Genomic DNA, 14192 nt, shown 5'->3' with positions numbered 1-14192 from the left:
CTTACTTGTCAGGAACTTATGACAAAACACTTTAGCCTGTTGAAAAGTTACTTTTTATTGTCACTTTATAAGTGGAGTCAATGTGGTATTAGAGTTGGGGTGAATTTTGTATAGAGGATTAGATTACAGTTAAAGGATAATAAAATATTTGTCAGGTCTTTGTACCTTGTATTCTGATGAAAAATAGTATACTCTTAATTATGGTAAAGTAGTGCTGGAAATTAAAAGATATCTTCAATTGTCAGAGTATGTATGATTACAGAATCTCTATAACTGGACTTCTTTCCAAATGTTAATTCTTTAAGTCATTCTTCTGTAGTCCGTATTCTTCTCATCCTCTCATCACTATTCCACAAAATGTTTTTTGGAGAGAAGATATTTCTGCGTGTTTTATGTGTCTATGTGCATATATTCACACACCCAATTTGGTGCTTCTTTTTGGTGACATGTGTCCAGGCTGATTTTACTCCCCTGTTTGTTCTTTTGCGTTCGTTATTATTTCTAACACAAAAGTCTATCTTCAGACATCATTTTCCACAACCGAAAACTAAGTACTCAGAGCAAGTCAAAGAGAAGGAAATTGTCTGGTGAAATGAGAAATAATCATGACTCTAAATGGACCCTAGTACACTGATTTGTACAATGTGGGCTTCATTTAAATGTTTACCAGCTGAGAAAATAAATCTGCAAACTAACAAATTAGATATTGAGTTTAATTTTATTTTACAAAAGGCAAATAAATTCAGTTCTGCAATTGTAATGGTGAGAGCTTAAAATTTTGCTATTACAGTTTTAACATTGCAGTGAAAGTGGCCACATGTGCATTTTATAAAATGTCTATTTGAATATTCTTAAGAGCTTCATTGTGCATGATTCAAGAATTTTGGCATTCAGAAAACTTTGCAATATTCTATAAATACTTAGAGCATCTCCTTGTTTTAAAAAAATGGTCTGACACTTTCTATGTAAAATAACAATCGCTAGGTTTTGTTGGTACTGGGAGATGGGTACATGAGGACTTGTGCTCTCTGTTTTTGTGTCTGTTTAGAAGTTTTCATAATAAAAAGTTGTGTTTTCTTTTTTTAATCACCCAATTAATAGCACATCCCTGGAATCTGGATCAAATCTAAAGTGCTGGGATTATACAGTCAAATATAGATAGAAAACATATTTGTGGTGTCTGGATCCTCCAAAAAGAGAAGTTGTTAATAGTATTAGGACACCTCATGGAAGATTAGCGATTACCCTTCTTCTGCAGACCAGAGCAGAGGAAGAAAGCTGCTGTCTGTCCACTTAGTGTCTACTGGATGCCTTTATGTAGGTCATCTCAGAAAGCCAAGAAATGTTCCTGCCCAAGTGGTCTGTAAGCATGGAAACTGTGCCTCTCCCTGTACACGATTGCAAGATGCTCTTGGTAAAGGACGTGTCATTTTATAATAATTCCTGAAACAGTTAAATTTATTATTGAATTCAGAAATGGGAAGCTCATACTTCACAGGGCTAACCTTTGTTGTAAGCATGACTGAGTCGTAAATTTTGACTGAGAACTTTAATCTGATTATAACCTTCTTAGAAGCATGACTGAGTAGTAAATATTGCCTAAGAACTTTAATTTGGTTATATCCACCATGTCCTTACATGAAAGGAACATGGCTAACGACGTTTTAAAAGATACCTTCCAGACTACAACAAGCTCACAAAAAAGATTCCTACCACTTTAATTAACATAGATACGCCACTCCTACCCCAGTCTTAGAAGAAAAAAAGTCCTCCTACCCCCTAACAGTCCTGCCAAGCCAGTCATCCAGTCCTTGTCTCTGGAGGGCTAGTGCCCTGTTACTATAAACCGGTCAAGTGTCATAAGGCAGTGCCCTCCCTCCCCCGAGGTGTGGGCCTGAGAACATTTACAGACCAATAGTTCATCAAGGGGAGATGATTTATTGTTATATTTTTCAGAGAGGTTTGTCAAAATTACATTAAGTTGTCTTGCAGAAGGAACCCAAGAATCGAAAAAGTTTACTGGTGTCAGAGTAAACTGAAGAAAAAGGAAACAAAACATAGGCTAGCAAGAAAGAGGGAATGTGGACACATGAAATAATATAAGAACAATTATAAAGCACCACCAAAGAATGGAAATTCAAATTTATTTACTATCTTACAGCCAGTTGGCAGAAATAGTTATGAAACAGTAAATTTATTTAATATGGGACATAAAATTGGTATTGCATGGCATAATATCCAAGTGACTGAAGTTCTCTGCTCTGTCTGCTGAGTAGATTTATTGTGACTTCCTACCTTTCTTTGTAAGGTAAAACCTCATTGCCTCTCTAAATTTAGGTCCTCTCCTTGGCCTTGGTGGTTTCGCTGTCTTGTACATTGCAATGCCGAGTTTGTAATTTGGTCATGTTTCCTTGGGAAAAGCCCACAAAAATTTAGCATGGGCATGCTGTAACAATAAAAAAAAAGTTCTTCAGTGCTCTTGCAAATAGCAGTTCTTCTTAAGTAACCATTTAACTATGTTCGTTAAATTTAAATAGTGTTAGATAAAACTGTTGTTTGAAGTCTTCTACCATCTTTTCAAATCACGTTCATCTCAGACCAGAGGAATTTTTTAAAAGTTATTTATTTTACCATGAGACTTCCTTGTGGTAGAATGGAGTCATTTTTAAGAAGTACTGGTAAATACTTGGATTTTTAATTCCAAAACTCTTTCCATTAATTATAGTATTGTTTGATACTCATGTTCACTGTATACAAAGTTGGACAAAGTAGGAGTCTCCTTAAATTATGCCTACTTCTCCAGGTGAACATTGTCATAAGAACAATGCGCAGCTTGCTCTCCATCAAGTCCTTGGCCGCTCATTTATCCTTCTACTCCTCTCATTTATTTAAAGTTTTGTCTCGGCATGACTCCTGTCCTTTGTCTCAGCATGACCTTGTGATTCTAGCAGCCCATAATCTCCATCCTGGTTCTACAGCCTGGTTCCTATGGTGCTATTTAACGATTTTATTCATGCATTCCTCTCTTTTTCTTTTAACAATCGCTAGTGAACACCCTCTAATACAAGGAATAATTTGTTTTCTGAAGTCTGGGTCCTCAAGTTTGCAAACTAGTGAGAAGGAATCCCTCATGTACCTTATATCTGCTGCCATGTATCCCGTATCACTCTTCAGTTCTAGGTATTTCCCATGATCTACTTTCTCTAGTGCCAAGAAAAAGCTACAAATCAATTTTGATTTATTCCAATAAAATGTATGCATTCTAGCCTAGTCTAAACTCTCATGGCCACATAAAAGCTTTCATGTGGTTTTTGCTGACTCATCACATTGTTACAGCAGAATTTCTTTATTCTTCTCAAGATCCCAGCCAAACTGGCTCCCCAGAAGTGATTCACTTTTTTAAAGTGCTAGGAGTAAGGCAGCTTTCTTATATGAGTATCTTGGGATTCCCTCTGTATTTTCACCATTTTCTTTGTCCATCATTTCTTTCTCTTAGGAAGAAAAGGTTCTTCCTCCTTGCCAAACTAACCATCCCGTATGTGTTGGGGTTTTTTTCATCTTTGCGTATTTCCTTCAGCACATTTTTCCATCAATTTTCCCCATTGTCATTTGCAACTTCAGTCTCCTCCAATCTACAGGCTTATTATCCTCTACCTAAAATCCTGCTCAGACCCTCCACTTTGCCAAAAAGACCCTGATAACTCATTGTCTATTTTTTTTAAATCTTTTTCCTTTCTCAAACCCTCAAACTTGAAAGAATAGTGTATGCTCATTTTCTTAATTTATTACCAGCTAGTCCTTTTTCATCCCTTCCTGATATGGCCTCTGACCTGTCTGTACAATGGAAATGGTCCTCTTAGAGGTCATCTGGGACTTTGCATAATACTCCCATTCATCTGTTCGTTCATCCATTCATTCATAGTCACTCAGAAAATATTTATTTTGTGCTTGCTATGCACCAGACACTTGCTAGATAGTAGAGATACATCTGAAAAAGGCAAAATCCTTTTTGTGAGAGAGTTTATAATTTAGGTAGAGGAAACAAACAGAGGAGGAACTATTAGGCAGTGGACGAGTCGCAGTTAGTTGTGCATAAGGCAATAATAAAGTAAGAGAAGCAATGTCCAACAGCCTTGAGGTGTTCATGAAGGCTTTTGTGTAGAAAGTGAGGCTTCTCTTAAAGGAAAAAGAAAAAGTATTCAGGTAAAGAAAAGGGGATGGATGGGAAACAGCATTCCTAACAGAGAGTGTGTTTCAGGAAGGAACCTAAAAGTGTATATGCTTTTGGTTGTCTGCAAATTCAGTAACATGAGTACAGAATTTGTCTGGGGAAGTGGGTGGCAATGAGGCCATGGAAAAAGGATTTTTACCTGGATTGAGTTTTTAAAGTTCTGTTCACATGTTTGCATATATGTATGTTTGGGGAGAGGGAGGAGAGAGGTCTATACTCTTCATCTTATTCCAACAAGTGAAGCTATGATTTCACAAAATGAAGAGCCACTGCTATAAATGTAGTCGGGGACCAGGTTGTGAAAGGCTTTGAATACCAAGGCAAGGAGTTTTTAAGCTGTATCTTGAAGCCTGTAGTTTGAAAAAGTTTAAGAAATATAGCAATATGCTCAGATTTTTGTTTCTGGAAAGTTTACTCTCTGTAATGTGAGTTATAATAAGACGAGCAAGACTGCAGAAAGGGGGATCTGGGACACATGAAGTATTCCAGGTGTGAGATGAACAGTGATCTATGATTGTGATCCTGAGTATGAAGAAGAGCGGACGAGCCAGAAACATTCAGAGGGTAGAATTTAGTTTTGGGGAGGCCCTGTCCCCTTGTACAGGGCACACACTGTGCAACCCTACACAATCGCACCCCATCCCCCCGTGCTTGTTCATCTCATTCTGGTGGAACTAAACATCCTGTCTTGAATTAAGTATTTTGTATTTCTACATTTTAAATTATTTTGAGCTTGGGACTGTATCTTTGGTTTTTCTATCCCTTATAGCACCTAACACAGAATTACACATAGTAAGCATTCAAAGACTGCTGGTTAATGATGATGTTTATGTAGCATCCACTCTGCTTTAGGAGCTTTGCAGACATGAGTTCATTTATGCTCACAACAAGCGTATGAGGGGTGCACTATTATTATATCCCCTTTTGACCTGAAGGAGATGAGTCACAGGAAGGTTAAATTCCCTTCCTGAGGTCACACACATAGCAAGTAGTGGAGCTGACATTCAAACCCAGGCAATCTGGCATCAGAGTCCAGGCTCTTAACCAGTATGCCACACGCCTCATCGTGGGAGTCACGTTGTTTGCGTGCCATCCAGCAGTTGGTGAAATTAAAGCAGTATATAAAATGTTCTGGTCTCACAAGAGTAAAATAATATTTTATTTGATTCGTGTGGAACAGGTAATGAGTTTGCCCTCTAATATTTTTGTTTTAATCCTTTTAGAACCAATTCGAAGATACAAAACTTACCACAGTGATATCTTCAGTACCTCCAGTGAAAGTCCATCTATTATTTCCTCCGAATCAGATGTCAGACAAGGTGAGAAGCATCTGAACAAGCAAAGTGTTTTTAAGAAACCATGATTGTTCTTCTTTTTCAGTAGCAGTGTCAAAAGAATAATTCTATATAAAATTTAAAAAATCATAAAAACCTGCCAGTTACTCATTTTAACAGTACTATAAAAGCTTAATAGCAGTTTCATCAAACAACAATGTAGTCAGTTTTCTAATAGAGGAAATAATTCATTGTCTTTAAAAATAACATGACTTACCTGTAAAGAGTTTACTGATATTATGTCATTAATTTGGCTGTATGAATATGATTTGTAAGAATTATCTTATAAGTCTGCTAAATGCTTCAGTTTTTAAGTAAGATTACTTCACATATTTATCACCCGTGCTATTCCTTTTTCATTCACAATTAGTGAGAAAAAGTGAAGCTTCAAAGCGGTTTGAATCCAACACTGGTCTCCCAGGGGTGGATGAAACCCCCAGTCAAGGCCAGTCACAGAGACCGAGGTATGTGATAGGAAAAAATAGTAATAATACATTTCCAGTGACGGGGGGTGGGGTGGGGTGGGGTTGTTTATTCAAATCAAGGAGAATTTTTAAAAATTATCCTCTTCTATTTTCTCCATTTTCCTTTTCCTTTCCTTCCTCTTTAAGTTCTCACAAATTCATTCAATTAATTGAAAGACATTGTAGTTTGAGTTATTGGGCTCTTTTAAAATTGGACTTGGCTGTGATTGGTTATGGTTTGTGCTTGATTTTTTAAATTGTTCATATGAATATAAAATAACATTAACAGGAACTTCTGAAGGCATGGCATTGAACATCTGTGAAACGATAGAAAACCTTACATTTCTAAGACGATGGTACCTCTTTTGAAAGGTTAAACAGACTCAACAACAGGCTTTCAGTATTATTTGTTGAATGAGTAATGAGTAGGTTACTACTGAGTAACCTATTATGTAAAAAGTTAATTATTCACTTCATCATTCCTGGCTTAAAAGAGGTTATCTTGTGTGTTTTTTAAAGCCCAATTTGGCCTATTTAGAGTTGAGTTTCAAACTGAAATATTCAGCTTTCTTAGGAGGTGTTAGATATTATTCTTGTGCTGGGCTTAGGGTGGTGGTATTATAGCTTGGTATTGGTTTACTTTGTTTAAACTGAAAAGTGTCAAATCGGTAGTGAATATGTTGATATGTATCCTTTTCATGTGTGCACAGATCCCTTCCATGAACAAAAGCATGTTGTTAGTGTTAAGCAATAATTTGAAATTTGTAATGTGAAATCAGAGAACCAGAGGTTGTTTCAGATTTTACTCCCAAACTATGGGAATCCTTTTAAATTTCATATCTCAGTTCAACTAATTCAAGTGCCACCATATACAAAAGAATCATTTGAAAATTAATAAAAGCTTTCCCTTTAGCTAATTAATTTTGGAAGACACCATTTCACACCTGTAAACTATTAATAGACCAGGTAACCCTAACCATGTGATTAAAGCTAACAATTTATCCAGGGTTTAAACTCCAAGTAATTAAATACATTGCACTAAAATTATTCCTTAATGTTCCAAGTTTTATTAAATTTATGTCTTTTTCTCTTCTTTCTTGTGGCTTTTAAAATAGTCCGTGATACTTTTTTTTTATTTGAGGAAAGCTCTAATAAGTATTCATTTACCTAAAGTGATGTTATATTTGCATAGCAGCATTTTATATTACTATGACCCCACTGTAGTAATAGTAATTGTGATGACCCCGTTTTGGTAATTTTGAACAAAGAGGTAAGTGACAAAGACAGATCAATGCTTGATATTACATGGTTTTTTAAAAGTATTTGGGAACCAACAGCAATAAGAAGCAAATACTGAATTACACTAAGCTCCATGTTTGCTTGAAGAAGTCACACTTTATGTACTTTGTAATTTGGAAAAAACTTATAAATAGTTAATTAATATAATATGATGTTAAATAATATGATGCCCTTTTAGCTTGATCAAAAGCAAGAGTAGAGATAACAACTGGAAGAATTACTGGGATTATGTGTTAAAAATTGATTGATTATAGTCAATCAAAAAAAAATCTTAGTTTTGACTGTTTCCAGATTTTATTTTAGGAAACATTAAGGCCACCTTAACTGATCAAATCATGTTTTAGTGATAAACTATCTTTCGTACTTTAAGAGGGGAAAAACCCAGTATGGTGTTCATAGCATCTGAGTTAGATAAAGGTATAGGTGAAAGAAAAATATTTCAAGGAGAAATAGGTTGTTAAGTCTGAGAATATGTTATATTTAATGTAAGATGCTAAACTCTACTTCTTTTTAGACTAGTCCTATCTCCTTTTTCTGCCCGCAGAAAAACACATGAACTAAAATACTCTCTAATTTCCTTATTCAAGTACAGAATTTTCTGAATGTGTACAAAGGTTTCTGATAATATCCTTAACATGCTGGTGCACAGTCAGGAGATCCTGTTTTGTTCTTTAGGTCACATATTTGTGAGATCTATGAATAGTGCTGTATTTAGACATGTTGCATGCTTCTTTATAAAAGTTTCCACTCCCTTTAGTTAGAATGAAATGGAAAGACAGATCCAGACGGTGCTATTGATTTGTATCATAGCGGGTGGGGGCATTAACAGGAAATTATGAGTCAGATGCAGCAGAATGAGTAATTTTTGGATTCTGAGCTATCAAAAGTGTCTTTCAGTGATCAAAAGGGATATTCAAAGCTGTTTTCCAAAGGGCGTCTCTAAGCTTTTTTCTGTGTTAACTTTTGAAGAACAGTTTATACATAGTACAATTCCCACTGCTTCTGTTCCTGTCCACTTGATAGATAACCTTTGTTTTGTGACTCAACCTGTATATTCATTCCTAAATGATCCAGATTTTCTGAATTTTTTTGTTTATTTATTTGTTTTATCTTTGGTTTTTTTCCTCTCAGAATTTTCAGTCTTTATAGACCCTTCTACCAGATATTGCATTGGAGAGCTAAAATGATACATAAGTCATCTTTGCTACCTGTTTGTAGCTCTGGTATAAAATAATTTGAGTAAGAAAGCTAATATATTTGATGAAAATAACAGGTGTAAGTTAAAATGGATAGATTCAAATTCTTGTTATTTTCCTTGACCCCCATTAAGTGAAACGAGCCATAAAATTATATTCAATTATTTGCTCAACAAATAATTATTGAGCACTTACCATGTGCTGGGTACATGAGATACCCAGGTACTAGGTACTAGAGATCAGAGTCATGAACAAGACAAAAAAGGCCTTTCAAGGGCCTTTCTAGGGCAAAGAGGTGTCCAATAAACCATTAAAAAAACAAGTAAATGATGCACCATCACATATGATGGTGCTTTGAAGAAAAATAAATCAGGCTAAAAGGATAGAGGGCAGGGGTCTGATGCCCAAGTTCTATTTTACATGGGTAGGGTGATCAGAGGAGGCTTCTCCCAAAGGAGGACATTTGAACAGAAAACTATTTGAATGAGGGAGGGGGTGAATCGTGCAAGTATTAGGAAGAAGAATGTTCCAGACAAAAGGAACAGCAACAGCAGAGGCCTTGAGGTATGGAAGATGTGTTGTAAGTTAGATAAATAGCAGGAAGGGCAGCGTGGGTGCAGCAGAATGGGCAAAGGGCAGAGTGGATGTTAGCCAGACCAAAATCATGTCAGAGCTCAGAAGCTAAGGTGAGCACTTTGGGTATTATTCTAAGTACAATGGGAAGACATTGGATGGTTGAAAGCAGAGGGAGCCATGATCTAATTTACATTTTAATGGTATTACTCTGTGAAGAACAGATTTCGGGAATAAAGAGCAGTTAGGAGGCAATTACAGTACTCCATTTGAGGGGGATACAGTACAGACTACTAGGTTGTTAGTGATAGAGAAGAGTTGGATGTAGATATCTTCAAGATTGTGCCTTCAGGATTTGCTGCTTGATTGGATGTGGGATTTGCAAAAAAGAAGAATCAAGAATGACTCCAGGTTGTGTCCTAAGCAACTGGTGAATGATTGAGAGAAGATTGGATGTGGAGAAAAAGTGTCACTAATTTGGTGTTAGACATGTTAGGCTAAAGATGCACATTAACATCCAAGTGGAACACCCACCTAGGCAGGTGAATAGAATTAGAATTCAGGGGAGAGAGGTGGAGTTAGAGGAATACATAAGTACTTAAGTCCATGTGACTAAATGAGATCATGTAGGTATGGAGTGTATGTGGAGACTAGAAAAATCTGGAGGTCTGGTGAGCACTGTTGTAGTCTAACATTAAGAGATTAAAAATGAGGGAAGATCCAGCAAAAGAGACTAAGAAGGAGGAGCAAGTGAAATAGAAGGAAAATAAAAAGAGCATGGTTTCCCAGAAGTCAAATTTTCAAGAAGAGGAAGGATTGAGCAACTATATCATATGATGCTTAGAGCTCAGGTAAAATGAAAATTGAGAATTATCCTTTGGCTTTGATAACATAGAGGTTGGTCGTTTTTGTGACCAGTTTTGGTGGAATGGTAGGAACTAAAACTATTGGTCTGAGTCCAAGAGAGAGTGGGAGATGAAGTGGAAATAAAATTTAAATGACAATTTTAAGAGATTTACTCTAAAAGAAAAATAGGAGAGTCTAAAAGGGGCTTTGGAACTGAAGGAGAATTTCTTGTTCTGAGTAGAAGATAGTACAGCATGTTTGTATGTTAGTGAGAATAACCTAGTGTATGAGATTATTGATGCATGGGAGAAGATAATTGAAGGAGCAAAGTCTTTGAGTAGGAAAGAGGGGTGGAATCCCATGCCCAGTAGAGGTTTGGGGCCTACATAACTGTGCAGGAGATCCATCCATTGTAACAGAAGAGAAGGCAGACCGTATGGGCGTAGATTTGCAAAGTTTGGTGGTAGACAGTTGAGGAAGTTATTTCCTGATTGCACCTTATTTCACCAAGAGGACTCTGGAAAAGTCATCAGTTGAGAGAGAAAGAGGCAGAGAGTATTGGAGCTTTGAAAAGAAAGGAGAAGGAAGATAGAAAGTAGTTCTCAAAGAAAATGAGTCGCCAGGCAGTACCGAGAGCCTGGTGAGATCAGTCAGCATGGTTCTGCAGTTTCATGAGAGTTGAGGTTGTATGCAGAAGAGTAATTCTAATAGTGGGCTTTAGAATTTAATTAATATAAGAGCAAGAGAGGGATCATAGCCAGAGAGAAAGTGGGGAGTCAATGGATTAAAATTCCTGATAGAGGGGCCCAACTCCAGTGGCCTAATGGTTAAGTTCAGTATGCTCTGCTTTGGAGGCCTGGGTTCAGTTCCCAAGCGCAGACCTATACTGCTCAGTTAGTAGCCATGCTGTACTGGCGACCCACATACTAAAAAAAAAAAAAAAAAATAGAGGAAGATTGTCACAGATGTTAGCTTAGGGCGAATCTTCCTCAGCAAAAAAAAAAAAAAAACAAAAAAACAAAATCCTGATAGAGTCAATGAATTATTTGAAGAAGGATATTAGAGGAAGTGAGCTAGAAAAAATAAGGAGCTATAGAGAGGGTACTGGGTAATAGAAATAGGGGATTTCAGAGGCAGTGCCGTTACTGTTAATGGCCATGATGACCCTGGGAGTAGATTGCTGGCTGCAGTGGAGGAGGCAGGGTATTGGAGGACTCCTCAGTCTGTGTAACACCACCATGAATGATGACAGGAGTTGTGATGGAAAAAAAGACTGAGTCAGGCACTTAAATCTTTAATGAATAAGGGGGCATCAACCAATAGGATATTACGTATCTAAAGCAAAGTTTCATAGCATGTACTTCAGGAAAGCTGGGGACGATTGAGGGGTCAACAGTGGTCTAGAAGCTGAAATAAGAATTAAGGGGAATCTCTACCCCCATCTCCAGGCTCAGTGGTACAGAACCATAAGAATAAAACAGGCCTTATCTGAGAGATCTGTGGGGGAAGTAGTTTTCAGAGGATGCTGGGAAGTTCAGAGAAGGGGTGGAGGATAGATCCAATCAGTGAAATGGGACAGCAGGCTGTCATATTAAAAGTAAGACTGAAACGTGACTGCAAGGGTTTTCCTGAGATGGAAAAATTAAGTGGTTTAAATTCTTAATACTTGACTTCACATGGTATTTTCTTGATTAGACTTAAAATAATTGTTTTCTTCCAATTACTTAGTTTTCTCTGCTTTTCTATTTAGTAGACAATATGAAACATCCCTTGAAGGCAACTTAATTAATCAAGAGATCATGCTAAAACGGCAAGAAGAAGAAATGATGCAGCTACAAGCCAGGATGGCCCTTAGACAGTCTCGGTTGAGCCTGTATCCAGGAGACACAATCAAAGCTTCTATGCTTGACATCACCAGGGATCCCTTAAGAGAAATGGCTCTAGAAACAGCCATGACCCAAAGAAAACTGAGGGTAAGCCCATTCTCAGGTTACTGCAGCTAAATTTGGTCTCAGAGGGAAATGCTATGCAAAGTACTTTTAAAAACTCTATAGGTATCCTAAAGTTGCCTGTAGATGAATTTGGAATCCCATATTAATTTCCGTTGGTGTTAAATATCCTGGTTGATATTAAATATTTAGCTGTTTTCACGATTTCTTTTTTAAAACAACATAAGGTGGATTTAGAGTATTTTAACTCTATGTTTAAAAAGTGTATTCATGATCCTTAAAGTCAACTGGCTTTATTCAGTATTATGGGGGATTGTTTTTCAATTTTAAGAAATCTGTTATCCCACAAACCAGGAAGATCAGAGATAGAGAGTTCAAGGTTGGTTCAGAAGCTCAAGAATGTTATCAAGTACATTCCATCTTTCCACTGCCATTCTTAGAATTTTGACTTAATAGTCAAAAGATGACCGCATTAGCTGCAGGCATCGTATCCTCCCTCATGTTACGGTAGCCAAGACAAGAAGGAACAAATCTGCATCTTATACCTGGGGGGATTTTTTTTAAATTTCTTTAAATTTTTTCTTTCAACCTAAGTCCTATATATTTTTATAAACAAGCTCAAATGAACATAGTCTTCTTTTCTCATGTAAAATATGATGAATATTTTACAACTTCTGTAATATTATTGTTAAGGGCTGTAAGGTACTCCATTATGTGAATTTCCAAGTACGATCATTTCTGTAACCAGTTTCCAGTTGTTGAACATTTGTAATGTTTCTAATTTATTGTTGTTGCTATTGCAAGCAGTGCTCTGATGAACATCCCCATAGCTAAATCTTTGCAGGTAACTTCCTCCAAGTAGAATAGACAAGTCAAAAGCAAGCACCTTTTAAGACATTTGATCCTTATTGTGAAATTGCCATTCGGAAAAGTTTGTACCAATTTATGCTTCCTATGGCCATGCCTATTTCATCACATTCTTACCGACTCTGGATATTACCTTTCTTTTTTTATCATGAGATGAGGCAGTGGTATCTCATTTGTGTTGTTCCTTTACAAATACTTCTTCAAAATCAGAATAAATGTTAGTAAAGGTGATAAAATCTAGAATGAACTTTTTCCTTTTAGTTCTGCACTAAGAAAGTGTATTGCCCTGTTCTGTTTTGTTTTTTGTTGCTTGTTTCAAAGAATTATCTTAAAAGCATATTTGTATGCCCCAAAGTTGATAGAATTCAAATTTTCCTCTTAGTTTTCTAAAGAGAAGAAACAGTATCGGTTGGTGAAAATTGCAGTGAACTACAAATTAGAAGACTTGGATTCTGTTGCTAATAATGCTGTTATGTGACTTTATGTAAATTTTTAAACCTCTTTTTGCCTCATTGTGTTAATTTTTGAAATGTGGAATTGTTATAATTTATAAGACTGTCCAATTTTAAAGTTATTAGATTTCAATAAAATATAACTGAATTTATTTTAAGCTAAAAGGAAGATACTCAATAGGGCTTCATCAGTTTATCATTATAACCAATACCTTTGTCAAAATTAAGCAGTAGGCAGGATATCATACAAAATAGTGTGGGCTTCCAATAATTAAAGGCAAACACAAAGCATAAAGGGCACACACGTATGTACATCTTTTTCCTAAATCGTTTCAGAGAGCTAATGCAGAACTGGCTAATTGGAGATTCATAAATGGTAGTCTGTACCTTTACAATATGCCACTGTTATGTGTCATCTCACTAAAACCCTGTGTTTCCTATTAGGCGATCTGTTTCTGACTGTTTCAGAAACAGATGTTTCTTCGTCAGAGACATGCTACGTCAATGACTAGAGAATTTGAAGTACTGGTCATTAAAGAACGATAGAGTGTTTTTTCTAAAAAGAGCAGGAAGGCTGAAAATGTTTTTGAGGCTGAAAAAGAGTACTACTATTTGGAGGAACAGTTGCACAATTGAATTAATGTTCTTTCCCAAAACATAAATTTTTAGGTTAGTTTTTTTTCTGGTATTACTTTTGATGCAAGCACATTTTAACTTGTTCATGCCCTGTTGCCTTAGTTGGTCTGTAATACGTTCTGTGTCTCCCATGGCAGATCATTCCCTATTTTCTAGTCTATTTCAATTCTATTTAAAATGCATCCTATTGGTTCGTTGAGTATTAACAAACCCGTAATGTTTAACTTTTACTTAAATGGTATCTGTCACATGTTCCACACTTGGTTAATTGGATAGAATTCTCACACCAACCAACCAAATGAGCTGTACAACCAAATGCAAAGAAGAGACCAACAAACATAAAAC

General features: G+C 36.4%; 1 protein-coding gene across 41 annotated transcripts in view; it reads left to right on the top strand.

Annotated features, from left to right (window-relative positions):
- The window catches only part of PTPN13 (protein tyrosine phosphatase non-receptor type 13), a 201548-nt gene that overhangs the window by 108528 nt on the left and 78828 nt on the right, over nt 1-14192 (top strand). For 32 of the 41 annotated variants that reach the window (XM_070263464.1, XM_070263489.1, XM_070263488.1 and 29 more), the window contains 3 exons: nt 5455-5550; nt 5936-6029; nt 11694-11916. In XM_070263464.1, the coding sequence (XP_070119565.1) occupies nt 5455-5550; nt 5936-6029; nt 11694-11916 (413 nt within the window). The remainder of the gene's footprint in view (nt 1-5454; nt 5551-5935; nt 6030-11693; nt 11917-14192) is intronic. The other 9 variants (XM_070263471.1, XM_070263469.1, XM_070263459.1 and 6 more) reach the window with 1 other exon arrangement.

Source organism: Equus caballus, chromosome 3 (genome assembly GCF_041296265.1).
Source record: "Equus caballus isolate H_3958 breed thoroughbred chromosome 3, TB-T2T, whole genome shotgun sequence".
Lineage (NCBI taxonomy): Eukaryota > Metazoa > Chordata > Mammalia > Perissodactyla > Equidae > Equus > Equus caballus.
Note: the sequence above shows the minus strand (reverse complement) of the source record. Positions and strands in the feature narration are given on the sequence as shown.